The 26876-nt window shown below is 43.9% G+C and overlaps 1 protein-coding gene across 1 annotated transcript in view; it reads left to right on the top strand.

Moving 5' to 3' along the window:
- Positions 1 to 426: 426 nt before the first annotated feature.
- Positions 427 to 26876, top strand: part of LOC129150249 (calcium-activated chloride channel regulator 4-like) — a 41085-nt gene continuing 14635 nt past the window's right edge. Inside the window, exons 1-7 of the mRNA XM_054721030.1 lie at positions 427 to 564; positions 704 to 851; positions 8929 to 9037; positions 12129 to 12306; positions 12639 to 12857; positions 14770 to 14994; positions 21440 to 21617. Of these exons, the coding sequence (XP_054577005.1) occupies positions 427 to 564; positions 704 to 851; positions 8929 to 9037; positions 12129 to 12306; positions 12639 to 12857; positions 14770 to 14994; positions 21440 to 21617 (1195 nt within the window). The remainder of the gene's footprint in view (positions 565 to 703; positions 852 to 8928; positions 9038 to 12128; positions 12307 to 12638; positions 12858 to 14769; positions 14995 to 21439; positions 21618 to 26876) is intronic.

Here is a 26876-nt window from a genome sequence, read left to right on the forward strand (position 1 = left end):
AGTGTATACTAGAGTAAAGCACTTGTTTCATGCTTATGCCAACCTTAAAGATAGGCAGTAATAGTCCATTTGTGAGATAAGGAAACTAAGCTTCAGAGCATTATATAAGTGGGCCAAAATCTATCACCCGGAAAGTGCTAATGCCAGCATTGGAACCAAGTAGATGACCTAAAGTCTATCATAGTATGCAATTTCTCTTAACACCAAATAGAAACATTTGCCTTTCAATGCAGAATTATACTCAAAACCTTTAAATGTGCAGGATTAAGCTATAATTTTGGATTGAAAGGTGGCAGGTTTGGAATTCTGAGGCAGAGACTCTGCTCACTAGTCAGTGGCTTTTTCTATCTACTCTTGATCTGAGAAACGCCTGTGATGAACCTCTGCTCATTCAGTTCACTGCCATATATTCTTTTATAACAGGACATGGTGACTGCAGCTTCTACTTACCTATTTGAAGCCACAGAAAGAAGATTTTTTTTCAAAAATGTATCAATATTAATTCCTGATACTTGGAAGGAAAAGCCTCAATACAAGAGACCAAAACACGAAAGCTACACACATGTAAGAATCAAAAAAGTCTCTTAAAATATTATATTTTCTGGTGCTCCTCCACTGAACTCCAAATTGATTTAGAGTTTTTCTGACTAAATGTTGTCATTTCTATTTCTGATGTTTTAAAAATCTTTTTAAACATTCTCAGACTGATGTTTTAGTTGCACCACCTACCCTACCAGATAGAGATGAACCATACACCAAGCAATTCGAACCCTGTGGAGAAAAAGGAAAATACATTCATTTCACCCCTGACTTTGTACTTGGAAAAAAACAAAATGAATATGGACCAGCAGGTAAGAATTAGGTTAACATATATTTTGCAATTATTCCAATAAGCAGATGTGTACCCAAGTTAAATGTACAAACCCTAGAGTCAGAGTCTATAGGTTCAAATCCTGACTCCCCTATTTATCAGCTCTATGTGACCTTGGACAAGTGCTTGTTTCCTGTAAAATGGTGAATAAAGGAGCTACTACTGTATAGAATTGTTGTGAATATTAAATTAGATATTCCATACAATAATTCTCAGTAGAGTGTCTACAGAAATTTGAACACATGGCAAAAATAATAAATATTTTTCTTAAGCATACTTTTCAAATCTTAATATTCCAGTTCTCCACAGCTGGACATTAATCAATCACATGCCACCTTAATGGAAGGCAGATGTGTGAAAAGCTGAAAAGAGACAAGATTATAGTTCCTGGCCAAGAGAAAACACTCAGGGGCCGTAGTTGCTGATATTATTATTCAACCTATTTGGTTGAACTAGATGTACTTGTCTGTTAGTGATCATTTTTATCTATAAAAATGGCAATTTCATCTAGTTCAGTCTAAAAGTTAAGGTCATTGGTTCAAATGAACTTAAAGCACATCATTTCACATGTCACTACACAGGAAAACATTCCTGAACCCACATACCACAAGATCACCTCTCTTCCATTGTCCCTTCAATGAGCATTCAGTAAGCCCCTTGTTTCTGTCAAACACTCAACCCTGGTTCTCATGACCTATTTCCCAACCAGTCTTGAAAGCTCCATAATCTCATGCCATCTGAATCTTAACTCTCCCCATACTTTAGTCCAGTCATGCTTGTTCTCCTTGGCACCTCTAACCTTTGCTCCCTTCTAACTATAATTTTTTTCTTTACATGGCAGGTCCAGCGAAGTGTAGATAGCTCAATTCCCTCACCACTCTTATCCTTATGTTTCATTCAATTTGTCAAATCCTCTCTACTAAATTTCCAGCTAGTTTCCTTTTGCTCCTGTTAATGTTTTCAAGATTGTGAAAAGCTAATTGGTGTCATTAAAAAAATACTTTTTTCAAACTTAGTGAAGCCCTCACAGCTACTCAACAATGTTGTACTTCCATCTTCTCAACTCTCTTTCTCATTCCTAAGAAGCTGTTCTAAAACTTGTACCATTTTTCTCAAGATCTCTAGCCACTTTTTTCAATCCCATCAATCAACAGGTGCCTTGATTGAGAAATAGAACCCCTACCTTTTTCTCTACTTCCAAATTCATGTCTACCTGCACCTATATTAGACAAGAAGAATTTTATCTAATTTTAAAGCTAACATCCCCACTTGAGCTGTTGCTCTTTTATCATATCCCCACCTCAGTCCTATTCTGTAACTGGTAGCTTTCCCCCTTGCTCTTAGACAGGAGCTTTTCCTATAATGTGATACATGTGTTTGTGAAAATCTCACATGCTGAAAAACAGTGTTCTAAAAACAACATGGCTATTGAACAACAAGGTTAAGAAGATAGTCCTCAAAATATATGCAATTTGTAATAAATATAATAACAACAATAACAATAGGTACCTGGAAAGAACATTTAAACAGATGGAAACCAAGATGGCGGCATAGGTGAAACACCTAACCTGCAGCCGGGCACAACAATTTCAAAGGCACAACTAGAGGTCAGAACGGACATCGTCCAGAACCACAGGAGAGCTGGCGGACTGAAATGCCCACAGCTGGGGGGAAGGAGAAGGCCACGGGGACAATCGGGGGAGCCGTAAAAGCCTGAGGTATGGAGAAACTGGCGGAGACACGAGCACGCGCGCCTGCGGGGAGGATGGAGCCGGAGAGGAAGGGGCGGCTGACAGCCTGGCCGGCGTTCACTGGCAGGAAGGAGATAAAGGCTCCGGAGTGCGCTAAGCGCCGGCTCCGACTGCACTGAGCGCCAGTTCCGGGCGAAACCCTGGGAAGCCAGGCGCAGGCTGGGGGAATGAATCTGGGCTGTGGGGCGCAGGCACAGAGGAGCGGGGGAAGGCAGAGCTCCAGAGGCGCGCACGGGAAGGGGCGCAAAGGACGGACTGTTGCCTGCGCGACTGAACTGCCCTAGCGGGAAGGAGACATAAGCTCAGGACCGTGCTGAACCCCAGTTCCGACTGCACTGAACCCCAGTTCCGGGCGAAACCCTGGGAAGCCAGGCGCACGCTGGGGGAATGAATTTGGGCTGTGGTGGCGGAGGCACAGAGAAGCGGTGGCTCCAGACGCGCGCACTGGAAGGTGCGCAGAGGACGGACTTTTGCCTGCGCCACTGGGTGGCCCTGCTGGGAAGGAGACAGGGACGCCAGACTGCGCTGAGACCCAGTTCCAACTGCACTGAAACCCAGTTCCAGGCGAGAATCTGGGAGTCCAGATTCATTAGGGGAGGGACTGGACTGTTTGGCAGTGGGCGAAACTCCAGGGCGCGTTTCTCTCAGAGGTGTTTGCAAGGAATACAGAGGGACACAGACACAGGAGCCTCATAGGGCGGGGCTGACAGGAAGCCAAGGTTGTAGGCTCCACCCTGTAGCTCCGCCCCAGCCAAGCTGAGTAGAAGCTTTTTCCTGCTGAGTGCCTCAGGTAGTGGCTGACCCACACTGCATTGGAGACCCAGAAACGAGGGCATCTAGTGGTTGGTGGGAGATGACACCAGATTTCAATCACTTGCATAAGGGAGGCATTCTAGAGGCAGACTCAGTGAGCGCCAAGGCATTGCTGCATCAAGACCCGGCCCACAAACATGTCTCCTGCACAGCAACTCTTCCTATATGGACAAAGAGGGTCCTCACGGCCAATTGGCCTGGAGGACAATTCCTCCCAGTGACACCAACAACATTCAAGACTTAACTGTACAAAGGAGGACCAAGATGGAGACATAGGACGGCAGCCTGATCGTTGCCTACCACAACAATATTGAGACTACGACGGGAGAGCAGAGCAGACACCAGCCAGAAAGACCGGGGGGCTGGCAGAGCAGATGCTCTACAACTAGAATAAAAGAGGGGGGTACGCAGGATGATGCTGATGCCGGTGACCCAAAGTCCACACTTTAAGAACTATGGCTCAGGCGACACAATGGTGGCCAGGAACGTGCTCGGCGCAGTTCCCCCGGCGGTCTCCGGCTGAGGGGACGGCTCCACTCGCTGCCGAGCACGGACAGACCAGCCCCTGGGAGACATGGGGTGGGAGACTCCGTGCTTGCTGACCTCCGAGTCCTTCAAGAATCTCAATGCCCCGAAGTGGCCAGGTGCGCACGCTCAGCGACTGGCCACCGTTGCAGACCCAAGGGCCGACGCAGCGACACCGGACCAGCCCACCGCCGGGCACCGGGCACACCGGAGCCTTGCCGAGCCCGCCGCCCAACGAGTTCTGCGGCAGCCGCTCTGGAGCTCTGAGAAAATGACCGAAGGAATTGCTGAGAGGGAATTGACCAACAGGAATTGGGATCAAGAAGACGAAACCCCGCTGAGACCCGAGTCCAGGCGAGCCTGCGAGCCTCTGGGCTCAGATGTGGTCACACGCCTCTGGGTCTAGGTGAGGCCTCACGCCCCTGGGTTTGGGTGAGGCCACGCGCCCCTGGGTCCAGGTGAAGCTGGATTCCGGGTTCGGGTGAGGCCATGTGCCCCTGGGTCCGGGCGAATCTGAACCCTGGGTCCGGGTGAGGCTGTGGGCCCCTGGATCCGGGTAAGGCTGGGTCCCGAGTACGGGTGAGGCCGTGAGCCCCTGGATCCGGGTGAGACCACGCGACCAGGGGTCTGAGAGAGGTAACGCGCCCCTGGGTCTGAGAGAGGCCACGTGCCCCTGGGTCTGAGAGAGGCCACGCACCCCTAGGTCCGGGCGAGACCATGTGTCCCTGGATCCGGGTGGGGCCTCGTGCACCTAGGCCCGGGTGGGGCCGCGTGCCCCTGGGTCTGGGGGAGGCCAGGCGTCCCTGGGTCCGGGTGAGACCGTGTGTCCCTGGATCCGGGTGAGGCCTCGTGCGCCTAGGCCCGGGTGAGGCCACATGCCCCTGGGTCTGGGGGAGGCCAGGCGTCCCTGGGTCCGGGTGAGACCGTGTGTCCCTGGATCCGGGTGAGACCTCGTGCACCTAGGCATGGGTGAGGTCATGTGCCCCGGGGTCTGAGAGGCCAAGCGTCCCTGGGTCCGGGTGAGACCATGTGTCCCTGGTTCCGGGTGAGGCCGCGTGCACCTAGACCCGGGTGAGCCCAAGTGGCCCTGGGTCTGGGAGAGGCCAAGCGTCCCTGGGTCCGGGTGCGACCATGTGTCCCTGGAGCCGGATGAGGCCTCGTGCACCTAGGCCCGGGTGAGGCCACGTGCCCCTGGGTCTGGGAGAGGCCAAGCGTCCCTGGGTCCGGGTGAGACCATGTGTCCCTGGATCCGGGTGAGGCCTCGTGCACCTAGGCCCGGGTGAGCCCAAGTGGCCCTGGGTCTGGAAGAGGCCAAGCGTCCCTGGGTCCGGGTGAGACCATGTGTCCCTGGAGCCGGATGAGGCCTCGTGCACCTAGGCCCGGGTGAGGCCACGTGCCCCTGGGTCTGGGAGAGGCCAAGCGTCCCTGGGTCCGGGTGCGACCATGCGTCCCTGGATCCGGATGAGGCCTCGTGCACCTAGGCCCGGGTGAGCCCAAGTGGCCCTGGGTCTGGGAGAGGCCAAGCATCCCTGGGTCCGGGTGCGACCATGTGTCCCAGGATCCGGGTGAGGCCTCGTGCACCTAGGCCCGGGTGAGCCCAAGTGGCCCTGGGTCTGGGAGAGGCCAAGCGTCCCTGGATCCGGGTGAGACCATGTGTCCCTGGATCCGGGTGAGGCCTCGTGCACCTAGGCCCGGGTGAGCCCAAGTGGCCCTGGGTCTGGGAGAGGCCAAGCGTCCCTGGGTCTGGGTGAGACCATGTGTCCCAGGATCCGGGTGAGGCCTCGTGCACCTAGGCCCGGGTGAGCCCAAGTGGCCCTGGGTCTGGGAGAGGCCAAGCGTCCCTCGGTCCGGGTGAGACCATGTGTCCCTGGATCCAGGTGAGGCCTCGTGCACCTAGGCCCGGGTGAGCCCAAGTGGCCCTGGGTCTGGGAGAGGCCAAGCATCCCTGGGTCCGGGTGAGATCATGTGTCCCTGGATCCGGGTGAGGCCGCGTGCACCTAGGCCCGGGTGAGCCCAAGTGGCCCTGGGTCTGGGAGAGGCCAAGCGTCCCTGGGTCCGGGTGCGACCATGTGTCCCTGGATCCGGATGAGGCCTCGTGCACCTAGGCCCGGGTGAGCCCAAGTGGCCCTGGGTCTGGGAGAGGCCAAGCGTCCCTGGGTCCGGGTGCGACCATGTGTCCCTGGATCCGGGTGAGGCCGCGTGCACCTAGGCCCGGGTGAGCCCAAGTGGCCCTGGGTCTGGGAGAGGCCAAGCGTCCCTGGGTCCGGGTGCGACCATGTGTCCCTGGATCCGGATGAGGCCTCGTGCACCTAGGCCCGGGTGAGCCCAAGTGGCCCTGGGTCTGGGAGAGGCCAAGCGTCCCTCGGTCCGGGTGAGACCATGTGTCCCTGGATCCGGGTGAGGCCTCGTGCACCTAGGCCCGGGTGAGGCCACGTGCCCCTGGGTCTGGGAGAGGCCAAGCGTCCCTGGGTCCGGGTGCGACCATGTGTCCCTGGATCCGGGTGAGGCCTCGTGCACCTAGGCCCGGGTGAGGCCACGTGCCCCTGGGTCTGGGAGAGGCCAAGCATCCCTGGGTACGGGTGAAGCCAGATCCTGGGTCCGGGTGAGGCCGTGCGCCCCTGGATCCATCCGGGTGAGGCTGGGTCCCAGGCCCGGGTGAGACCACGCGCCCCTTGGGTAGGGGTGAGGCCACGTGCCCCTTAGTCTGGGTGACGCCGTGCCCCTGGGTTCGGCCGAGACCAAACCAGAGGGAGTCGGACCTCCATTACCACCATTTGTCCACCATCCAGAGCTGAGGGGTCAGTGCTGACATGTACACATAAGGAACTACTGGACATTGAAATTGGGTCTCAAAAGAACTGTTGGTCCAGGGGGAAGCTCGCTACAGATTGATTCATTTGCCTGTCAGCATAACTATTATTGCTCGTCTCACATTCAGTTCTTATTAGTATATATCTAGTGACATATCATCTCGCTCATCTAGGGGAAATGATGAACAACATAGACTGAGGAACAAGAACAGAACCAGAAGCAAGGAGGCATCGATCGGACTATCGGGCCTCAGAGGGAGGATAGGGGAGGGTAGGGGGAGGGTGGGGGGGAGGGGGAGAGTTCAACCAAAGGACCTGTATGCATGCATATAAGCCTATCCAACGGTTAAGTTCAACAGGGGATTGGGGCATGCGTGGGGAGAGGGGTGGGATGGGAATGGGGGGATGAGGACAAATATGTGACACCTTAATCAATAAAGAAATTAAAAAAAAAAAAAAAAAGAACATTTAAACAATCTTGGCCATAGCTCAGTTTGGCTGGAAGCTGCTATCATAGTAGATATTAAAAGTACAGATGCAAGCACACACATAGAGTGAAATGCTATTAGAAATGAGAATAGGGCTAGTAGGAACTGAGACAATGATATAGATATGAATGAAATTCTAAGTTAGAGGTGCTACTTTTTTTGCAATAAAAATTGTATACATTTAAGGTACACAACATGTTGATTTGCTATACATATACATATTGAATGGTGAAATTATTACTATAGTCAAGCTAAGTAGATAACATCTCCTCACATAGTTACAAGTGTGTGTGTGTGTGTGTGTGTGTGTGTGAGTGTGTGTGTGTGTGGTGAGATCTGAACTCTACTTTCTTAACAAATTAAGGTGGGCTTGGGAGGCAGGGCAACCTGCCATGAGCTGTGAAGAAAGCAAGTGTAAGAGTAGACCACTGTAAAAAGGAAGCCACAGGTGCAGGCAATTTTATGTTTTCTTAAAATTCACCAAATTTCTATGATCTGAGGAATTTAAGTGATATGAGAGATTTTTCCCTCCTATACTGAAGGTTATACATAATTCCAAAATCACTAATCTAACTCCAGTTGCTTAGAAAATCTTACACAAGTGCTTTTAAAGTTTAATATGTAGGAGAATAACTTAGGGATCAGATTCTGATTCAATAGATCTAGAGTAGATCCAAGATTCTGCATTTCTTGTTAGCTTCCCCATGATGCTGATAGTGGTGGGTTAAGGAACACATTTTGAGTAGCAAAGACTTAAAGAAGAAAAAATGACTTTTGCATAATACTGACATTTTGCTGTAATTTTCAGATTTCATGAGTTCATTTGAGTTAGAGAAACACATGGCAGCAGAACAGACTATATTTCCATCTTCTCCTCCATTTCTATTTCCTTTGAAGTTTTTCCTAATATTGATAAAGCAAAAAGTCTACTTGTTGTTGTTGTTTTTGTTTTATTTTTTCTGTATTTCAAGCTATGGGTGTAACTTTATTCTTCCATTTACCCTAAAATTATTAGAAAAAAATTTTTATTCTGACTCCTTCTAAGTCTATTCTAGTAAAGGAATACATCCTACTCATTTTATATTTATTTTTATAGTATAGTGTTGAAAAAATAATTAATAATACTTAATTTCATATAATAAATTAATCACTTCATTTAGTTAGCCCCATTATATATAATCTATAGCTGTGTTTTCAATCTTTATTTTTTCATTATCAAATCCCTAAGGAACATTTGTAGACATTTTTAAACATTTAATTGTGCCCTCATGAAATTTTAGTACTGCAAATTTTACATATCTGTTTATGTTGTTAGTAGGAGTGAACTTTGTAGAACCAAAAAACCATTGTAATATGTAAGACATTTTGTTTCCCACCCCCATTAACCAAAACCTAAAGCCTAGTCTATTCTGTCCATAGCATATACATACATACACAAAAAAATGTTTCATTGATTTAACGTTGTAGAATAAAAAGATAATATACTATATACCATATTATAAATCAATATAATGTTATACGCTTTTTTACAAACAAAAATATAAATATTGACAGTTATTTAAAACTTAAGTATAATTATTTTTTATTTAAAAAAACCATTGCTTAAAATATTTAAAGGGCAAATTTTGTCACTTGAATTATGATCATATATTCGAAATATTTTCCCACAGGTAGACTACTTGTCCATGAATGGGCCCATCTCCGCTGGGGAGTGTTTGATGAGTACAATGACAATGAACCTTTCTACAGTGCTTCGTCTAAAAGAATTGAAGCAACAAGGCATGATCATTTACATTTTCTTCAATTGCTTCAGGCTGTAACTTCCTGTTTTCCTTAGTTTGATTTATATTTCTTTGAAATGCCAATCATTCCTTTGTCCCAATGCAGATAATAGACACTATAACATGAAAACAGTGTCCTTTTTAAAAAAGAAAATGTACCTCAAAGTGGCTGGTTTCCCATTTAAAATACACATAACTTCAAGAACATTCGGAAGCCAAGTTGACATATTTTTATACCTCTCCACCATGGCCACCAGAACTCATTTACATTGAAGTTGGGCTCTGTGTAAAGGGTTGTACTATATGTTGGGTGGTCAAAACAAGAATGGGAAAATGGTTAATAAATATTAGTAACTTTAGGCTGAGTAAAAAATCGATCAGCTTCAAGGAACCATAACAGAAATTTCCCGAGATTTATAAAATTCACTTAAAAAATACCAATCTAACATCACAGTTAATAACAGACAATCCTCTTGGTTCTGAGGTCAAGAGTGCAGAATGAGTGGAGGAAATCTATCTAAAATTGTCTGCCATCAGTTTACTCAATCTTAAATGCCCTGCTGGGGCTTGGGACTTACAAAAAATGTATAAACTCTAAGATATATTATTTCAGTGAAAGCCCTTTATCAGCCATAGCACCACTTTCAGGACACATATTTTAGAGAATATTACATTGACTACTTTTGTTTACATTATATTCCCCCTAAATGTCTAGTTGATACTGTGAAAAATTCATCATGATTTTTAATAGAGATAACATCATTATATTCACTGAGTTTTGAGGCAATAGTAGCATACATATATATAGGATACTCCCTAAATTACTGAATGAAAGCTAGTCATTGTTTCTTAAATATGAACTGGAAACACACTGAATAGATGGGATATATCCACATGCCTGCATGTTTGTTATAATCACTGACATTTGTGGCCAATTCCATGCAACAAAATATATGTCTAAAATGCCTCCACCATTCTTTACTGTCCTAGGCAATACTTCGGTCTTTCCTTCAGGCCACATTTCACTTTGGATAAAAATGCTCCTTGAATAATCAAAATACTTATAGTTATGCCACATCCCATTGTTTCAGAGGTAACTTTTTTGAACAAAAAAAGTCTATAAAGAACTTCAGGCTAAGGTGGAACCAAGAGTAAATGGTTTCACAAGTTATCTTGCCCAGATGCCTACAATGCATTTACTTCCATAAGGCTACCAGGAGAAATGTTTGGAAAAGGGGAGCCTAGAGTCATTAGTGTTAACAGGTCAGCAGCAACTTTTTAATCTCAGCAGATAGCTCAGCCATTGCATATATAGGCAGTCCTCGGGTTACCTCAGACTCGACATACGTTGTTTCGTGGTTACATCACAATATCCTATCCTACCTAATAAAAGAGTAATATGCAAATTAACCATCACTCCGAGACAAAAATGGTGGCACCCAGTCCTCTTAGCCCTGCCGAAGTTTCCAAGTCCGCCCAGCAGCAGCGGCAGTCCAGGGTGTCCGGCTGGGAGGCGCCAGCGCCCGGCGCAATCCCCGGCCAGCAGCAGTAGCTTGGGCTGGGGTCTCAGACCTACAGGGCCTTGCACCCAAGCCACGCAATCCCCCGGCTGTGGCGGCAGCTTGGGCTGAGGTATCAGGCAGGCAGGGCCGAGCACTAAAGCCGCGCGATCCCCCAGCCCCAGCAGCAGCTTGGGCTGGGGTCTCAGACCGGCAGGGCCTCGCCCCCAAGCTGCAAGATCCCCTGACCAAGGTGGCTGCCTGGGCTTGGGTCTCATGCCTGCAGGGCTGTGCACCCCCACCATGAGATCTTCAGGCGAGTGGAGGCAGCCTGGGCTGGGGCTGTGCACCCCCACCACGCTATCCCTGGCTAGGCTGAGATGGCAGCCTGGGCTGGGGTCTCAGCCTGGCCAGGGCACAATCCACTTCCAGCGGTGGCAGCCTGGGGTCTCAACCATTGATTCACACCAGCCAGGCAGATATGGAGGAATCTTAAATGTTTCTTTTTTTATAATATATATTTTATTGATTTTTTACAGAGAGGAAGGGAAAGGGATAGAGAGCTAGAAACATCAATGAGAGAGAAACATCGATCAGCTGCCTCCTGCACACTCCCCCCTGGGTATGTGTCCCCGACCAAAGTACATGCCCTTGACCAGAATCGAACTTGGGACCCTTGAGTCTGCAGGCCAATGATCCATCCACTGAGCCAAACCAGTTAGGACTGTCCAATATGCTAAAGAAAAAACCCTATCTAGTAAAGAGGGAATATGCAAGGGAGAACATTTGGGGGTGACCGGGATGTCAGGGGAGGCAGTTGGGGATGATCGGGCTGGCAGGGGAGCATTTAGGCGTCGATCAGGCTGGCAGGGGAGTGTTAGGGGGTGATCAGGCTGGCAGGCAGAGTGGTAAGGGGAAATCAGGAAGGCAGGCAGGTGAGTAGTTGGGAGCCAGCAGTCCTAGATTGTGAAAGAGATGTCTGACTGCCTGTTTAGGCAGTCCACGGGATCGGGACTAAACAGGCAGTCGGACATCCACCAAGGGGTCCCAGATTGGAGAGGGTGCAGGTTGGGCTGAGGGATACCCGCCCCCCTGTGCACGAATTGTGTGCACCGGGCCTCTAGTTTATTTATAAAAAAAAAAAAAAGTTCCATCATTTTGACATATGTACGTATGTGCTTTATGTTTTTTTATTATTTACTGTATTTACCACAAGTAAAGGTCAGGAATTGTTATCTTTCCTTAAAAATTTTTTTTACTGTGTCACTTCATTACTGCTGTGTATGTGCTCCATGTGAGTGACGTAGGTGCTTATGTAGGTGGGTCCCGACTTACGGAGAAAATCACTTTACATCGCGCCATAGGAACGGATCTCCGATGTAACCCGGGGACCTACTGTACTGGGGATACCACTTAAAATTTTCCTCTGAAATTTCTGGGAGAAATGCTCTGGTAGAAATCCTTAAACTTTACTGACAAGTAAGAATAAAAACCTTGATATAAGGATCATTGTGAAAAGAAACGCTTAAGATTTTTAAAAAATTGTTACTGGTTAGGTTGCCTCAAAGACTAACTGTCACTTATTTTCAGGTGTTCCACAGGTATTACTGGTAGGAATAGAGTTCCTAAATGTCAAGGAAATAGCTGTGTATTTGATAAATGTAAAATTGATCCTAAGACAAAACTATATGAAAAAAATTGTCAATTTTTCCCTGAAAAAGATCAAATTGAAGAGATATCCATAATGTTTATGCAAGGTATTACTTCTGTAAGTATGTTCATTATTTCTTCATATAGTATATTTATAATCAAAGGACATGTTATCATGTTTATAAAATATCTGTGCAGGTGACCTGAGGGATTAAATGTATTAATATAGAGTTCTTTGAACATTGACTGGCACATAGTAAGCACTCAACTAGTGTTATTTATTATTACTACCATTGAAAATCCACCTTAGTATTCTATGATTCCTCAATGAATCAAATTTCATTAAACAAAATGCCTATTTGCATAGTAGGTTTTTTATTTTTATCAAATGTTTAGTTGAATGTTTAAATGCATCATATATAACACCTTTTCATCTTATTAACCTTTTAGGTTGTTAAATTCTGTAATGAAGGAAACCATAATAGAGAAGCTCCAAGTCTACAAAACAAAATGTGCGAATCCAGAAGCACATGGGAGGTGATCAGCAACTCTGAGGATTTTAAAAACACCACACCTATGGTGGAATCACCCCCGTCACCTGTCTTTTCATTGCTGAGGATCAGAGATAGAATCGTGTGCTTAGTTCTTGATAAATCTGGAAGCATGGCGGTATGTTCATGGGCCCATTTTTCCTAGATAGAGTGACCAGTGGATGATTGAATGCCTAAGAACACTCTGAACACTACCTGGCTTCTTCTGAATTGCATGGTGGGATAAGTCCCATCATGTCCTATGATTACGACCTCAGATGGGCAGTGAATATTGTAATGAAAGCAGGATGACAATACAGTTGAAAAGACTTAACATAAAAGACTCTTTCTTTTTTCCATAAAATGGAGGGTTTACTGAGGAGAACTTTTAGGCCCATTAGTAAAGATTTAGTTAGAAGATCAGAAGGAGAGATTGAAATATAGAAATATTTTCTTACCCGCCTCCTTTATCTACTGGAAATACTTGACAGACATGAGGATACAGTGGATTGCTGAACTCCATTCAGAGTTAATCTTATTTATCATCTATATAAGTGATTCTTTATGATCAAAGATACAAACATAAAGCATCACCATAAGGAAGCTATGTCAGATTCAGCCACTTATTCCTTCTATCACTTAGTAAACGGTAGGCATTGTGCTAGGCTCTAGGAATAAAGACCCATATATATCCTTGAAAGTTCCACAGAGAAAACTTTCCCTTCCCCATTACCACATTAACTCACACTCCTCCTTCAAAATTTGGTTATAGGCGCCCACAGCCTGCAGGAGATGGACTGGTCTTCCAGGCTGGGCTAAAGGCCCTTCTGCTGGTTTCCCACAATAAACTGTGCAAACCTCTATATATTATATTGAAATTACACATTTCTCCCCCACTAGACGAGGAGCTCCTCTAGCACTTGGAACTGTATCCTCTAGAAACCATGTCCTCTAGTACTTGAAACCATTTCTTATTCATCTTCATCTCCCTTTTGTCTAGAACAGGGTTTATCACATATAAATAAATAGGTGCTCAATAAATAATGATTGAAATGAATGGACTATTAAAGAGCAGGCATAATGTGATAAGGCATCCAGAAGAATGGCACATTTGAGACAGGACTGAGCATACTGAAGATAAAAAAGAATGTATTCAACAAATGGGGGATTGTGTGGTTATGGAAAGGGCAGAGAATCATCCACATTAGCACCGGGTTTCAGAAAGAGCATCAGTGCTAGACACCAGCACATAGAAGTGTTCTAGGAGGTGTCATTGGGAAGGGATGACAGAGCCTGGTTTAAATGTAAAGCAAAGTGGCAAAGAGAGCCCTCAAAGATGGGGCTGAAGAAGTCTCTCACTGTGACTTGGATCTAGGGAGTTTAGAAGGAAATTTGGGCATGTGTTAAGGGGAGGTACTACAGATAAGTTGGTGTTGAGGGATTGGAAAAGGCAAATGTATGAAGAGATTTACTTCCTGGGCATTCACCTAGGTAAGAGGGATATGAGTCTTAATGGGTTACCACAGAACCAATGCCAATTAATCTATTGGTGGAGAAATGTTGGGGAGAGGTTAGGAGCAGAAGTAGGAACAGAGCCTCTCAGAAATTTGCTGCAACTCAAGAAACTTTGAGTTGTCTAGTCTCCAGTGGGTAGGGAGATTTCAGTCTCTAGTTGGAGTCCATGACAGTCTGGTTTGATATTGTGGGACATGGGGAGTGGTTTCATCTTGACAACACCCCAGGAATAATTAGGAAGTCTCTAAGATGTGCGTCATCACCCCTCAATTCCAACCCAAACCCCTGAACCTGCACCTGTAATTTAGGTGCTAAGCAGCCAAGAATCACTTCTAGTTAAAAGCCTGTGTTCCTTACCATATGTTCCATAATACATGTAACTGTGTTTTTAAATTGTATCAATTAAAAAATTGCTTTCTTTAATGATACCAATTACTAATAGAAAATTTTTAATAAATTCTGTTTACTCATTTTATGTAATCTATTATTTTCCAGTCAAAACCAATTGGTTGTTTTTCTTGTCCTTTTTCATTCAGGGTGAACGCCTAAATCGAATGAATCAAGCAGCAAAATATTTCCTGCTGCAAGCTATTGAAAATGGAACCTGGGTGGGAATGGTGCACTTTGATAGTGTTGCCTACATTAAAAATGAGCTAATCCAAATAATAAGCACCAACGAAAGAAATATGCTCTTGAACAGCTTGCCTACAGCAGCTAGCGGGGGAACTTCCATCTGCGCTGGAATTGATGCAGCATTTCAGGTGAAAATCATACTGCATAAATAGTTTGTTTTTTATCATTAGAACATTTTTCTATTAGTGCTACTGCATATAGTTACTAATTTTAATATAACTAATTCTAAGAAATACAGAAATAAGAACTTTAAAAATTCACTTGATTTTTTAAATGAGTCAGTGAATCAATGAATAAACTGATGGATAAATCCTATCTAATAAAAGAGCAATATGCAAATTGACCATCACTCCAACACAAGATGGCTGCCCCAATGTGGACACAAGATGGTCACCACAAGATGGCCAGCAGAAGAGGGCAGTTGAGGGCAATCAGCCCTGCAGGGGAGGACAGTTGGGGGGACCCAGGCCTGCAGGGGGGGGCATTTAGGGGCAACCAGGCTGGCAGGAGAAGACAGTTGGGGGCGACCAGGCCTGCAGGGGAGGGCAGTTGGGGGGGACCAGACCTGCAGGGAAGGGCAGTTGAGAGGGATAAGGCCTGCAGGGGAGGGCAAGTGGGGGTGACCAGGCCTGCAGGGGAGGGCAGGTGGGGGCAACCAGGCCTGCAGGGGAGGGCAGTTGGCGGGGGACTAGGCCTGCAGGAGAGGGCAGTTGGGAGGGACAAGGCCTGCAGGGGAGGGCAGTTTGGGTGGACCAGGCCTGCAGGGGAGGGCAGGTGGGGGAGACCAGGACAACAGGGGAGGGCAGTTAGGGGCAATTGGGCCAGCAGGGGAGCAGTTATGCGTTGATCAGGCTGGCAGGGGAGTGGTTAGTGGGTGATCAGGCTGGCAGGCAGAAACGGTTAGGAGCAATCAGGCAGATAGGCAGGTGAGCGGTTGGGAGCCAGCAGTCCTGGATTGTGAGAGGGATGTCCGGTGGGATCAGGCCTAAACGGGCAGTCAGACATCCCTTGAGGGGTCCCAGATTGGAGAGGGTGCAGGCTGGGCTGAGGGACCCCCCCCCCATGTACAAATTTCATGCACTGGCCTCTAGTATATTAATATAAGAATGCCACTAGAATATAAGTCCAATAAAGTCAGGAACTTTATGGTTTGTTTACATATTCTTTTACCTTGCAATAGTCAGTGCTCAATAAATGTTAGTTAAATAAATGAGTGACTGAGCATCAAAAGTCATCAACTTTTATGGCAATGAAACAAGTTAAATGGTGTGATTCCACTTTGGGTCAATCCTTGTTTCAGTCTCTATGACATTCAGATAAACTGATGTTTACTTACGAAGCAGATGTAGCAAGGACTGTTAGTCATAGGGTAAGGAATACTGGTGAGAACATGAGTTTTGACATCAAAGTACTGACTGCTATTTACCAGTTTTGTGGTCTTAGGCAACATTTTCAGTATTTTTGGACTCTCAATGCCTTATCTATAAAACATAGGCAAATAAGAATGTCTACTTCATAGAATTATCATGAGAATGAAATGAAATATTTACATACATACGACAATATTCGAAATATTACATAGTAAATATATAATTTACTACTATTATTGTAAACCTTATTTTCTTCCAAATTGTATCCTGAGCTTATAATTAATATCAAATGTGTCACTTTCCTGCTTAGAAATCTACATGCTTCCCTCACAGTCTATAAAATTATATCTGAATTCCTCAGCCTGATGCTATTCAAAATGTCTATCACTCCCTCAGTAAAACTGCTCTAATCTCTTTCTCCAGCCTGTAATTCTCAATTCTCCTTTCTGATGCTCTATGCTTTAACCCAGTGGTTCCCAACCTTTTTCTGGCCATGCCCCACCTAAGCATCTCTAAAAATCCCGATGCCCACCTTGTGACATATAATTCTTATTCTTCAAAAAGTGAACTCATATTCACATGGAGGAAGCTTAAAGGGCCATTAACTTGGTCTAAACAAGCTTCCAAAGAATATGGCATTCATGAAAGAGAAAAATAAAAGAACAAACGGACAGTTGAAGTACTGAGGAAGAAATGACTAAGAAATTGTTAAAAAAAATAATAATAATAGGAAGTGATATGAAAAAAATAGCAAATAAAGTTTCAAAACATATAATAGAGAACTGAAATGCATAAATATGTCACAATATATATTTATATACTGTATATGAGGCCCCTAGAATCCTATGCAAAAAACTTACTGTTAATAACTCATTCTCTAATTGACCCCCTTCAAAATCAAATTGTTCCCCTGTGGGGGCATGTGCCCCATGTTGGGAACCACATCTCTAACTCAGTTACTGCACACATTGTTCTCCAAGCCCACCATGCACTAACAGCCTCTGTTCCTTTGCCCAGGCAATTCCTCTACCTAAAATGTTTCCTTCTTTCCATTTTTGCACGTTAAGATTCTACCAATTCTTCAAAATCCTTGCTCCTTCATGTAGCATTTCCTGTTATTCCCGACCCTATTAAATCTCTCTCATTTATAATTTGCATGGCATTTTAGTGTAGCTTTCTAATATGAAGTCTTACTTAAAACTCTATCATTACTGGTTGTAACACTAAGCATGATTCTTCATCTCTATAGTCATCAATTACCTCATTAGTAATAAACTAGTGGCCCGGTGCATGAAATTCACGCATGGGGGCAGGGGTTGTTCCTCAGCCCAGCCTGCACCCTCTCCAATCTGGGACCCCTCGAAGGATGTCCTACTGCCAGTTTACAGGAATCAGGCCTAAACCAGCAGTCAGACATTCCTCTCACAATGTGGGACTGCTGGCTCCAGCTGCTCACCTGCCTGCCTGCCTGCCTGATTGCCCCTAACCACTCTGCCTGGTGGCCTGCTCGCCCCCAACTGCCCCCTGCTGCCGGCCTGCTCGCTCCCAAATGCCCCCCTGCCAGCCGGCTCACCCCCAATTGCCCCCCCTGCTGGCATGTTCGCCCCCTCCTTTCCTCCCCACTGGCCTGCTCACCCCCAACTGCCCCCCTGCTGGCCTGCTCACTCCAAACTGCCCCCCCACTATCCTGATCACCTCCAACTGACCCCCACTGACAGCCTGCTCACCCCCAACTGGGCCTCCTGCTGGTCTGCTTACCCCCAACAGCCCCTGCCATCCCATCCTGGCCTGATCACCCCCAGAGACCCGAGGTCCCAGCCCCTCCTTTTTTTCTTTTTTTTTAGCGCCTCCTTGAGTGGAGGCCAGGGCCGGCTAGAAGCAAGTATCTAGGATTTATTTATCTTCTATAATTGAAACTTTGTAGCCTTGAGCGGAGGCCAGGGCCGGCCAGGGTGGGTGGGAAGCTTGGCTTCCTCCATCACCAGGGGCAACCCAAGCCTCCTGCTTGCTCCAGCTCTGTGGCTGGCCGCCATCTTGGTTGGGTTAATTTGCATAGTTGCTCCTGATTGGCTGGTGGGTATGGCTTGTGGGCATAGCAGAGTAATGGTTAATTTGCATGTTTCTCTTTTATTAGTGTAGATATATATTTGTAATGAAGTAATAAATATATGTTTGTTCATGTTTTATTTTTTTAATACATTTTATTGATTTTTTACAGAGAGGAAGGGAGAGGTATAGAGAGCTAGAAACATCGATGAGAGAGAAACATCGATCAGCTGCCTCCTACACACCCCCTACTGGGGATGTGCCCGCAACCAAGGTACATGCCCTTGACCGGATTCGAACCCGGGACTCTTCAATCTGCAGGCCGATGCTCTATCCACTCAGCCAAACTGGTCAGGGCAAAGTTTTAATTTATTTAAGATACTAGAGGCCTGGTGCACGACATTTGTCCCTCAGCCTGGCCTGCACCCTCTTGCAGGAAGTGGGCCTAAGCTGGCAGTCGGACATCCCCCAAGGGGTCCTTAGTGCTGCCATGGAGATGAGAGAGGCTCCCGCCACCGCTGCTGTGCTCACCAGCCGTGAACCTGGCTTCTGGCTGAGCAGTGCTTCCACAGGGGGCAGCTCCTGCATTGAGCATCTGCCCCCTGGTGGTCAGTGCACATCATAGTGACTGGTCATTCTGCCATTCGGTCAATTTGCATATTAGCCTTTTATTATATAGGATATTTATTATATTAAGTAGAGGGCAAACATATAATATATTATAATTTATTCTACATATATTTATGTAGCAAGCAAAGCTTCCATGTTCTTATGGCTCATGCAATTTCAGTGGGGAACCGATAGTATATAGGTAGATAAATGAATAAAAAAATAACTGTAGATTGTGAAAATAGTATTGTGAAGAAACCAAATAGGGTGATGTGACAGACTAACTGGGAAAGGAGGAGCAGTGCCTACTTTGGGTGAAGCGGCCATTGAGACTTTCTCTGAAGAGTAACATTTAAGCTATGACTTAAAGGATGAGAAAGCCATTGGTTCAGGCAGAAAGGAAAGTGCAAAGTCTCTTAAGAAAGAGGTGGAAAATAACTGGATTATTCTAAAAATTAATAGAGATAGTAGCACTGATGTTTGACAAAAATTGATAGAGATAGTGGCACTGATGTTTGAGGGCGTATGAAATGTAGTTGGCAGGTAGATAATGGCTAGATTAAAAAGTAAGCTTTAAAAAGTAAGAAGTTTTATTTTACTTCAAGCACCACAAAAGGGTTTTAAGTATCAGAAATTGATCATTGCCCTAGCCGGTTTCACTCAATGGATAGAGCGTCGGCCTGCAGACTGAAGGATCCCAGGTTCGATTCTGGTCAAAGGCACATGCCTGGGTTGCAGCCTTGACCCCCAGTAGGGGCCTGCAGGAGGTGGCTGATCAATGATTCTCTCTCATCATTGATGTTTCTATTTCTCTCTCCCTCTGCCCCCCTCTCTGAAATCAATAAAAAAAATTTTAATTGGTCATCAATAATGATTTAGGAAAATGATTCTGGTTGCTCTGTATAAAATGAACTGTGGGGAGTAAGAGCAATAGTAGGGTAGGTCTAATGACAGATTGGAAGCTTGGACTTGGATTAAATTACAGATTATATGAAATACATTTAACACTTAGCAAATGTTCCAAAAAATGTAGCACTATAATATTGTGTTTTTTCTATTAACTATGGGACATATTAATTGTGTCTTCATCAATCATCTCTATATCTCCTTAGTTGCTCATCTATACCTCAATACATATTTTTTAAATTTAATTCCATTCTTTCCAGGAATGCAGGAATCATGTAGTTCCTGTTGAATCTCCAGCAGCCAGGACAGTGACTTACATATATTAAATGCGCAGTGAATAACTAATACAAGAAAGGGAGAAGTGAACAAGAGAAATCGATTTCATCTTTGGATATTCATTTTTCAATGAAATGTGTAGGGGGAAAGTGATGAGGATGCTATATAAATATTGTAAATGTATAAAAACATTTCCTATTTCTCAGTTTTGTTTTAGTGCATGTCAGAGCATATTTCCCCAAAAATGCTGTGTGTGTGTGTGTGTGTGTGTGTGTGTGTGTGTGTGTGTGTGTGATTATTTGCCTTAACCTTTTGCACTCGGATGTTGAGTGTGACTCGACACGGTTAGCATTAGAATAAAGGAATCGAGAAAAAAGCAAGCGAGTGCAAAGGGTTAAAACATGCAAAAATTTAAACAAGGATTTTCATATTGTTCCCTGACCCCAAGTTTATTAGGGATTTCTACATTCCAATCTTTTCTGCAAATCTACTCACACCTCCATTCCAAGTCCATGAAAGCCACTGATAAATCAGTCATATTTATCTCTTGGCCTACACTCAGTTTCTCAAAATGGTACACCGAGAAGCCACTGCCAATTAAATGTGTCAGAGAAGATGAAATGTAGTTGCTATCCTGTGACAAATTCTTTTTATCCTTTTCTACAGGAGACTGGATTCAGAAATCTGAGTGTAAATTGATTGGCACTATAGGAAAAGGGTTCAAGCTACCAATAGAATTCCATCTCAATAAACATAATTCATGTATTCTCAGAGCAACATCGATATAGTTTTGTGCTTGTTAGAATTAGAAGTAAAATAAAAGTTATATAACAAGATCCCTAATCTTGACCTGCTTAGAACTTCCTATACTCTTTTTCTATAAGTATACTGAGGGTTCCCTAATTTGAAATCATAATGTGTGTTTTTTTTAATGTTGAATGGTTTCTTAATGCATTTAGCTGTCTATGCAACAGATTTTATACACTGAAGCCTTGTCAGAGGGAAGTCTAGTCAAAGAAAGAAGAGAAATATTTAATGCCACACTCTGCAATTATACTTTTGGTATCTGGTTGACCTGACTTCCCAGACTGAGATATCATTGATACTTAACCCAAGTATGATGTTTCAAAGCCCTACTCCCTCATAACTTCATTTGAGCAAACATTCCCTAAAGCAGACAGACAGAAAATAGAGTCATGTTGAAGTTACCTTGGGGTTTGCTGCTGCAGATCCTACAATTTTAAAACAGAAGCTTTCTATTCTTTTCTGGATACATTTTTGTTTTCTCTGTACACCTTTTCCTAATCTCCCATAAGTCTACTTGATTTAGGAACCTGTGGTAATTATGCTCTGATTATGTTTACAGGTAATAAGAAAAACATACTCCCAAATAGATGGATCTGAAATAGTGCTGCTGACTGATGGAGAGGATAGCTCTGCAAAAAATTGTCTTGTTAAAGTAAAAGAAAGCGGGGCCATTATTCACTTCATTGCTTTGGGACCATCTGCTGATAATGCAGTCATAGAGATGAGCAATGTAACAGGTAAAATATGACCTATATATTCTAGTCCTTTAAAGCAATGTGTAAGTGTAGAGACTGACAGCTCAACTTCTCATGAGTTCTGAAGGCACTGTGCCAAGAACTAGGGTCCAGAATTAAACCAGACCTGATCTCTGTGTTCAAGATGCTCAGAGTCCTGCTGGCTAGAGAGACAAATAAAACTACTAATCAGGTACATATTCAGATAACATTCCACCATAATAGGGGGAAATCTATTGAACTCAAGCACTGTGTGAGCTGAAGAAGCCATTAATTCTCCCAGGGTTGTATAAAATCTGAGAAAGAAGGCATGAGAGACAAAGTGACTCCTGAGCTGGGCCTTGAACAAGATGTTGAATTTCTCTGGCAAAAAAAAAAAAGGGTTAGAAAAGATGATCAGGTCATGAATAAAGAAATCATGTTGGGATGACAATGCAAGGCACATGGAGAGATAGTGAGAAATCCATGAGACGAGAGATTACTTTGGCTACAGGTGTAGGGGGGGAATGGGATTCACAGAGGCTCAGAATGAATAGATGTTAACAAATAAGTTTTTAGATAAACATTTACAATGGTAGCTGTTATCTTAGATACAGAGACAGTTGGTGAAAATGGACTACATGTGCCTTCTTAAATATAGTAGAGAACACATAATTTACAACTTTATGAATATCAATTATTATATATTGAGTTGGCTTCTATTGTTACCAAATACACACATGCTTTTTAAAAAATTCCTTATTGTTTAAAGTATTTCATATGTTTCCTTTCCCCCATTAACCACTCCCCGGCCGGTCCCACAGGCCAGCACATGCCCTCACCCCTCTACTGTCTGTGTCCATTGGTTAGGCTTATATGCATGCATACAAGTCCTTTGGTTGCTCTCTCCCTCCCTTACCCCCACCCCCGACTTCCCTCTGAGGTTTGAGGGTCTGTTCGATGCTTCTATGACTCTGGATCAACTTGTGTTCATCAGTTTATGTTGTTCATTACATTCCACAAATGAGTGAGATCATGTAATACTTATCTTTCTCCGACTGCTTTATTTCGCTTAGCATAATGCTCTCCAGGTCCATCCATGCTGCTGCAAATGTTAAAAGTTCCTTCTTTTTTACCACAGCATAGTAATCCATTGTATAGATGTACCACAGGTTTTAAATCCACTCGTCTGCTGATGGGCACTTACCAGTAAATTGTGCTGCTATGAACATAGGGGTGCATATATCCTTTCTGACTGGTGTTTCTGATTTCTTGGGAGATATTCCTGGAAGTAGAATTACTTGGTCAAATGGGAGTTTCATTTTTAGTTTTTTGAGGAAACTCCATACCGTTTTCCACAGTGGCTGCACCAGTCTGCATTCCCACCAGCAGTGCATGAGGGTTCCTTTTTCTCCGCATCCTCGCCAGCACCTGTTGTTTGTTGATTTGTTGAGGATAGCCATTCTGACAAGTGTGAGATTGTGCCTCATTTGTCGTTTTGATTTGCGTCTCTCAGATTATTAGTGACTTTGAGCATGTTTTCATATGTCTCTCGGCCTTCTGTATGTCCTCTTTTCAAAAGTGTCTATTTAGGTTCTTTGCCCATTTTTATTGGATTGTTTATCTTTCATTTGTTAAGTTGTATGAGTTCCCTATAAATTTTGGAGATTAAACCCTTATTGGAGATAATATTGGCAAACATGTTCTCCCATGCAGTGGGCTGTCTTGTTGTTTTGTTGATGGTTTCTTTTGCTGTGCAGAGGCTTTTTATTTTTATGTAGTCCCATTTGTTTATTTTCTCCTTAGTTTCCATTGTCCTAGGAGCTGTATCTGTAAAGATATTGCTACGACATATGTCTGCTATTTTGCTGCCTATGGATTCTTCTAAGATTTGTATGGTTTCCTGTCTTATGTTTAAGTCCTTTATCCATTATGGTGTAAGTTGGTGGTCTAGTTTCATTTTTTGCATGTGTCTGTCCAATTTTCCTAACACCATTTATTGAAGAAACTGTCTTCACTCCATTGTATGCTCTTGCCTCCTTTGTCAAATATTAATTCAGCATAATGTCTTGGGTTGAATTCTGGGTTCTCTGTTCTGTTCCATTGGTCTATATGTTTGTTCTTGTGCTGGTACCAGGAAGTTTTGAGCACTGTGGCTTTGTAATATAGCTTTATATCTGGTATTGTGATCCCTCCAACTTTGTTCTTCTTTCTCAGGATTAATGCGGCTATTGGGGTCTTTTTTTATTCCATACTAGAGGCCGAGCGCATAATTGAAATTGCGCGTGAGGAGGCGCCCCGCCTCCTGCCCGCCATGCGAGGAGACACCCTCGGGCCGCCGCTGCAGGAGTCAGGCCAGACCATCCCCAAGGCAGCCGGGACCCGCACCTGACTTCCACCCCAGGACCCCCCTTCTCCCCCCCCCTGCTATGTCCGCTCCAGGGCTGCCCGAGCTGCCGCACTGGATCAGGCAGGCCCCCTTCCTGTGTCCGCTGGGGCCGCTGGAGCTGCTGCACTGGATCGGGCAGGCCCCGTCTCTGTCTCTGACTCTGCTCCAGGCCTCACCTGTGCACACAACCTCCTCCTGTCCGGTAGTCCCATTATGGTGTCTTGGCTTAATTTACATATTACCCCTTTATATATTAAGATGAATTTTTGGCAAGTTTGTTCTAGGTCTGTGAAATATGCCATTGGTATTTTCATAGGGATTACATTAAACCTATAGATTGCTTTGGGTAGTATGGACATTTTAATGATGTTGATTCTACCAATCCATGAACATGGTATATTCTTCCATTTGTTTTTATCTTCCCCTATCTCTTTTTTCAACATCCTGTAGTTTTCTGAGTGCAGGTCTTTTACCTCCTTAGTTAAGTTTATTCCTGGTATCTTAATTTTTTTGTTGCAATGGTAAATGAGGTGGGGGTTTTTTGTTTTGTTTTGTTTTGTTTTGTTTTGTTTGTTTTGTTTTAGTTTCTCTTTCTGTGAGTTCATTATTGGTGTATAAAACAGCCATTGATTTCAGGGTACTAATTTTGTATCCTGCTACATTGCCAAATTCATTTATTAACTGTAGTAGTTTTTTAATGGAGTCTTTGGGGTTTTCTATGTACAAATCATGTCATCTGTGAATAATGACAGTTTTATTTCTTCCTTTCCAGTTTGGATGCCTTTTATTTCTTCTTTTTGTCTGATTGCTATGGCTAGCACTTCCAGTACTAGGTCAAACAGGAGTTTTGAAAGTGGGCATCCCTTCACTCTCACCATTCCTATTTGACATAGTACCAGAAGTATAACCATTGCGATCAGACAAGAAGATGAAATAAAAGGCATCCAAATTGGAAAAGAAGTAAAACCCTAAAGACTCCATCAAAAAATTATTAGACTTAATAAATGAATTCGGCAATGTAGCAGGATACAAAATTAACACCAAGAAATCTATGGCATTTCTATACACCAATAGTGAACTTACAGAAAGAGAAACTAAAAAAGCAATCCCATCTACACAATGGAACACTATGCTGCAGTAAAAAAGAAGGAATTCTTACCATTTGCAACAGCATGGATGGAGCTGGAGAGCATTATGCTAAGCGAAATAAACCAGTCAGAGAAATATAAATATCACATGATCTCACTCATTTATGGAATATAATGAACAACATAAACTGATGAACAAAAACAGATCCAGAGACAGAGAAGCATCGATCAGACCATCAAACCTCAGAGGGAAGGTAGGGGAGTGTGGGGGTAAGGGGGAGAGATCAACCAAAGGACTTATATGCATGCATATAAGCCTAACCAATGGACACAGACACCAGGGGGCATGAATGGGAGTGGGTGGGGGAGCAATGGGGGGATAAGGACACATATGCAATACCTTAATCAATAAAGAAAAAAATGGGGGGAAAAGAAAGTGGGCATTCCTGTCTTATTCCTGTGCTTAGGGGATATGGTTTTAGTTTTTGTCCATTGAGTGTGATGGTGGCTGTAGGTTTGTCACATAAGGCTTTTATTATGTTGAGGTATGATCCCTCTATTCCAACTTTGCTGAGTATTTTTATCAGGAATGGGTGTTGGATTTTGCCAAATGTTTTTTCTGCATCAATTGATATAATTATGTGATTTTTGTTTCTCAATTTGTTTATGTGATGTATCACACTTATTGATTTGCAGATATTGTACCAGCCTTGCATCCCTGGAATAAATACCACTTGGTCATGGTGTATGATCTTTCTAATGTAATGCTGGATCCAATTTGCTAGAATTTTGTTGGAGATTTTAGCATCTATGTTCATCAGGGATATTGACCTATAATTCTCTTTCTTTGTAGTGTCTTTATGTGGTTTTGGAATTAGGGTAATGCTGGCTTCATAGAAAGAGCTTGGAAGTGTTCCTTCCTCTTGAATTTTTTGGAATAATCTGAGGAGGATAGGTTTTAATTCTTCTTTGAATGTTTGGTAAAACTCCCCTGTAAATCCTTCCAGACCAGGATTTTTTGTTTGCTGGAAGTTTTTTGATTATTGCTTCAATTTCATTGGTAGTTATTGGCCTATTCAGGTTTTTTTATTCTTCCTGATTGAGTCTTGGAAGCTTGTATTTTTCTAAGAATATGTCCATTTCATCTAGGTTGTCCAGTTAGTTGGAGTACAGTTGTTTGTAGTATTTTTTTACAATCCTTTATATGTCTATGGGGTCAGTTTGTACTTTACCTCTTTTGCTTCTGATTTTGTTTATTTGGGTCCTCTCTCTTTGTTTCTTGGTGAGCCTGGCTAGAGGTTCATCAATCTTCTTTATCCTTTCAAAGAACCAGCTCTTGGTTTTGTTGATCTTTTGTATTGGATTTTTTTTTTTTTTGGTCTCTATGTCATTTATTTCTACTTTTATCTTTATTAATTCCTTCCTTCTGCTTACTCTGTGCTTTTCTTGTTGCTCTTTCTAATTCTTTAAGTTGTAGAGTTAGATAATTACCATTTTTATTTTTTTGTAATAAGACCTGTAGAGCTATGAACTTCCCTCTCAGGACTGCTTTCACTGTGTTCCATAGATTTTGGATTGTTGTGTTTTCATTGTCATTTGTTTCCACGATGTTTTTTATTTCTTCTTTGATCTCTTCGGTTTCCCAATCATTGTTTAACAGCATGGTATTTAGCCTCCAAGTGTTTGATTTTTTTTATTGTAGTTGATTTATAATTTTATGCCCTTGTGATCCAAGAAGATGCTTGATAGAATTTTTATCTTCTTGAATTTGAAGAGACTTTTTCTGTGTCCCAATATGTGGTCTAT

Source organism: Eptesicus fuscus, chromosome 9, assembly GCF_027574615.1.
Source record: "Eptesicus fuscus isolate TK198812 chromosome 9, DD_ASM_mEF_20220401, whole genome shotgun sequence".
NCBI lineage: Eukaryota > Metazoa > Chordata > Mammalia > Chiroptera > Vespertilionidae > Eptesicus > Eptesicus fuscus.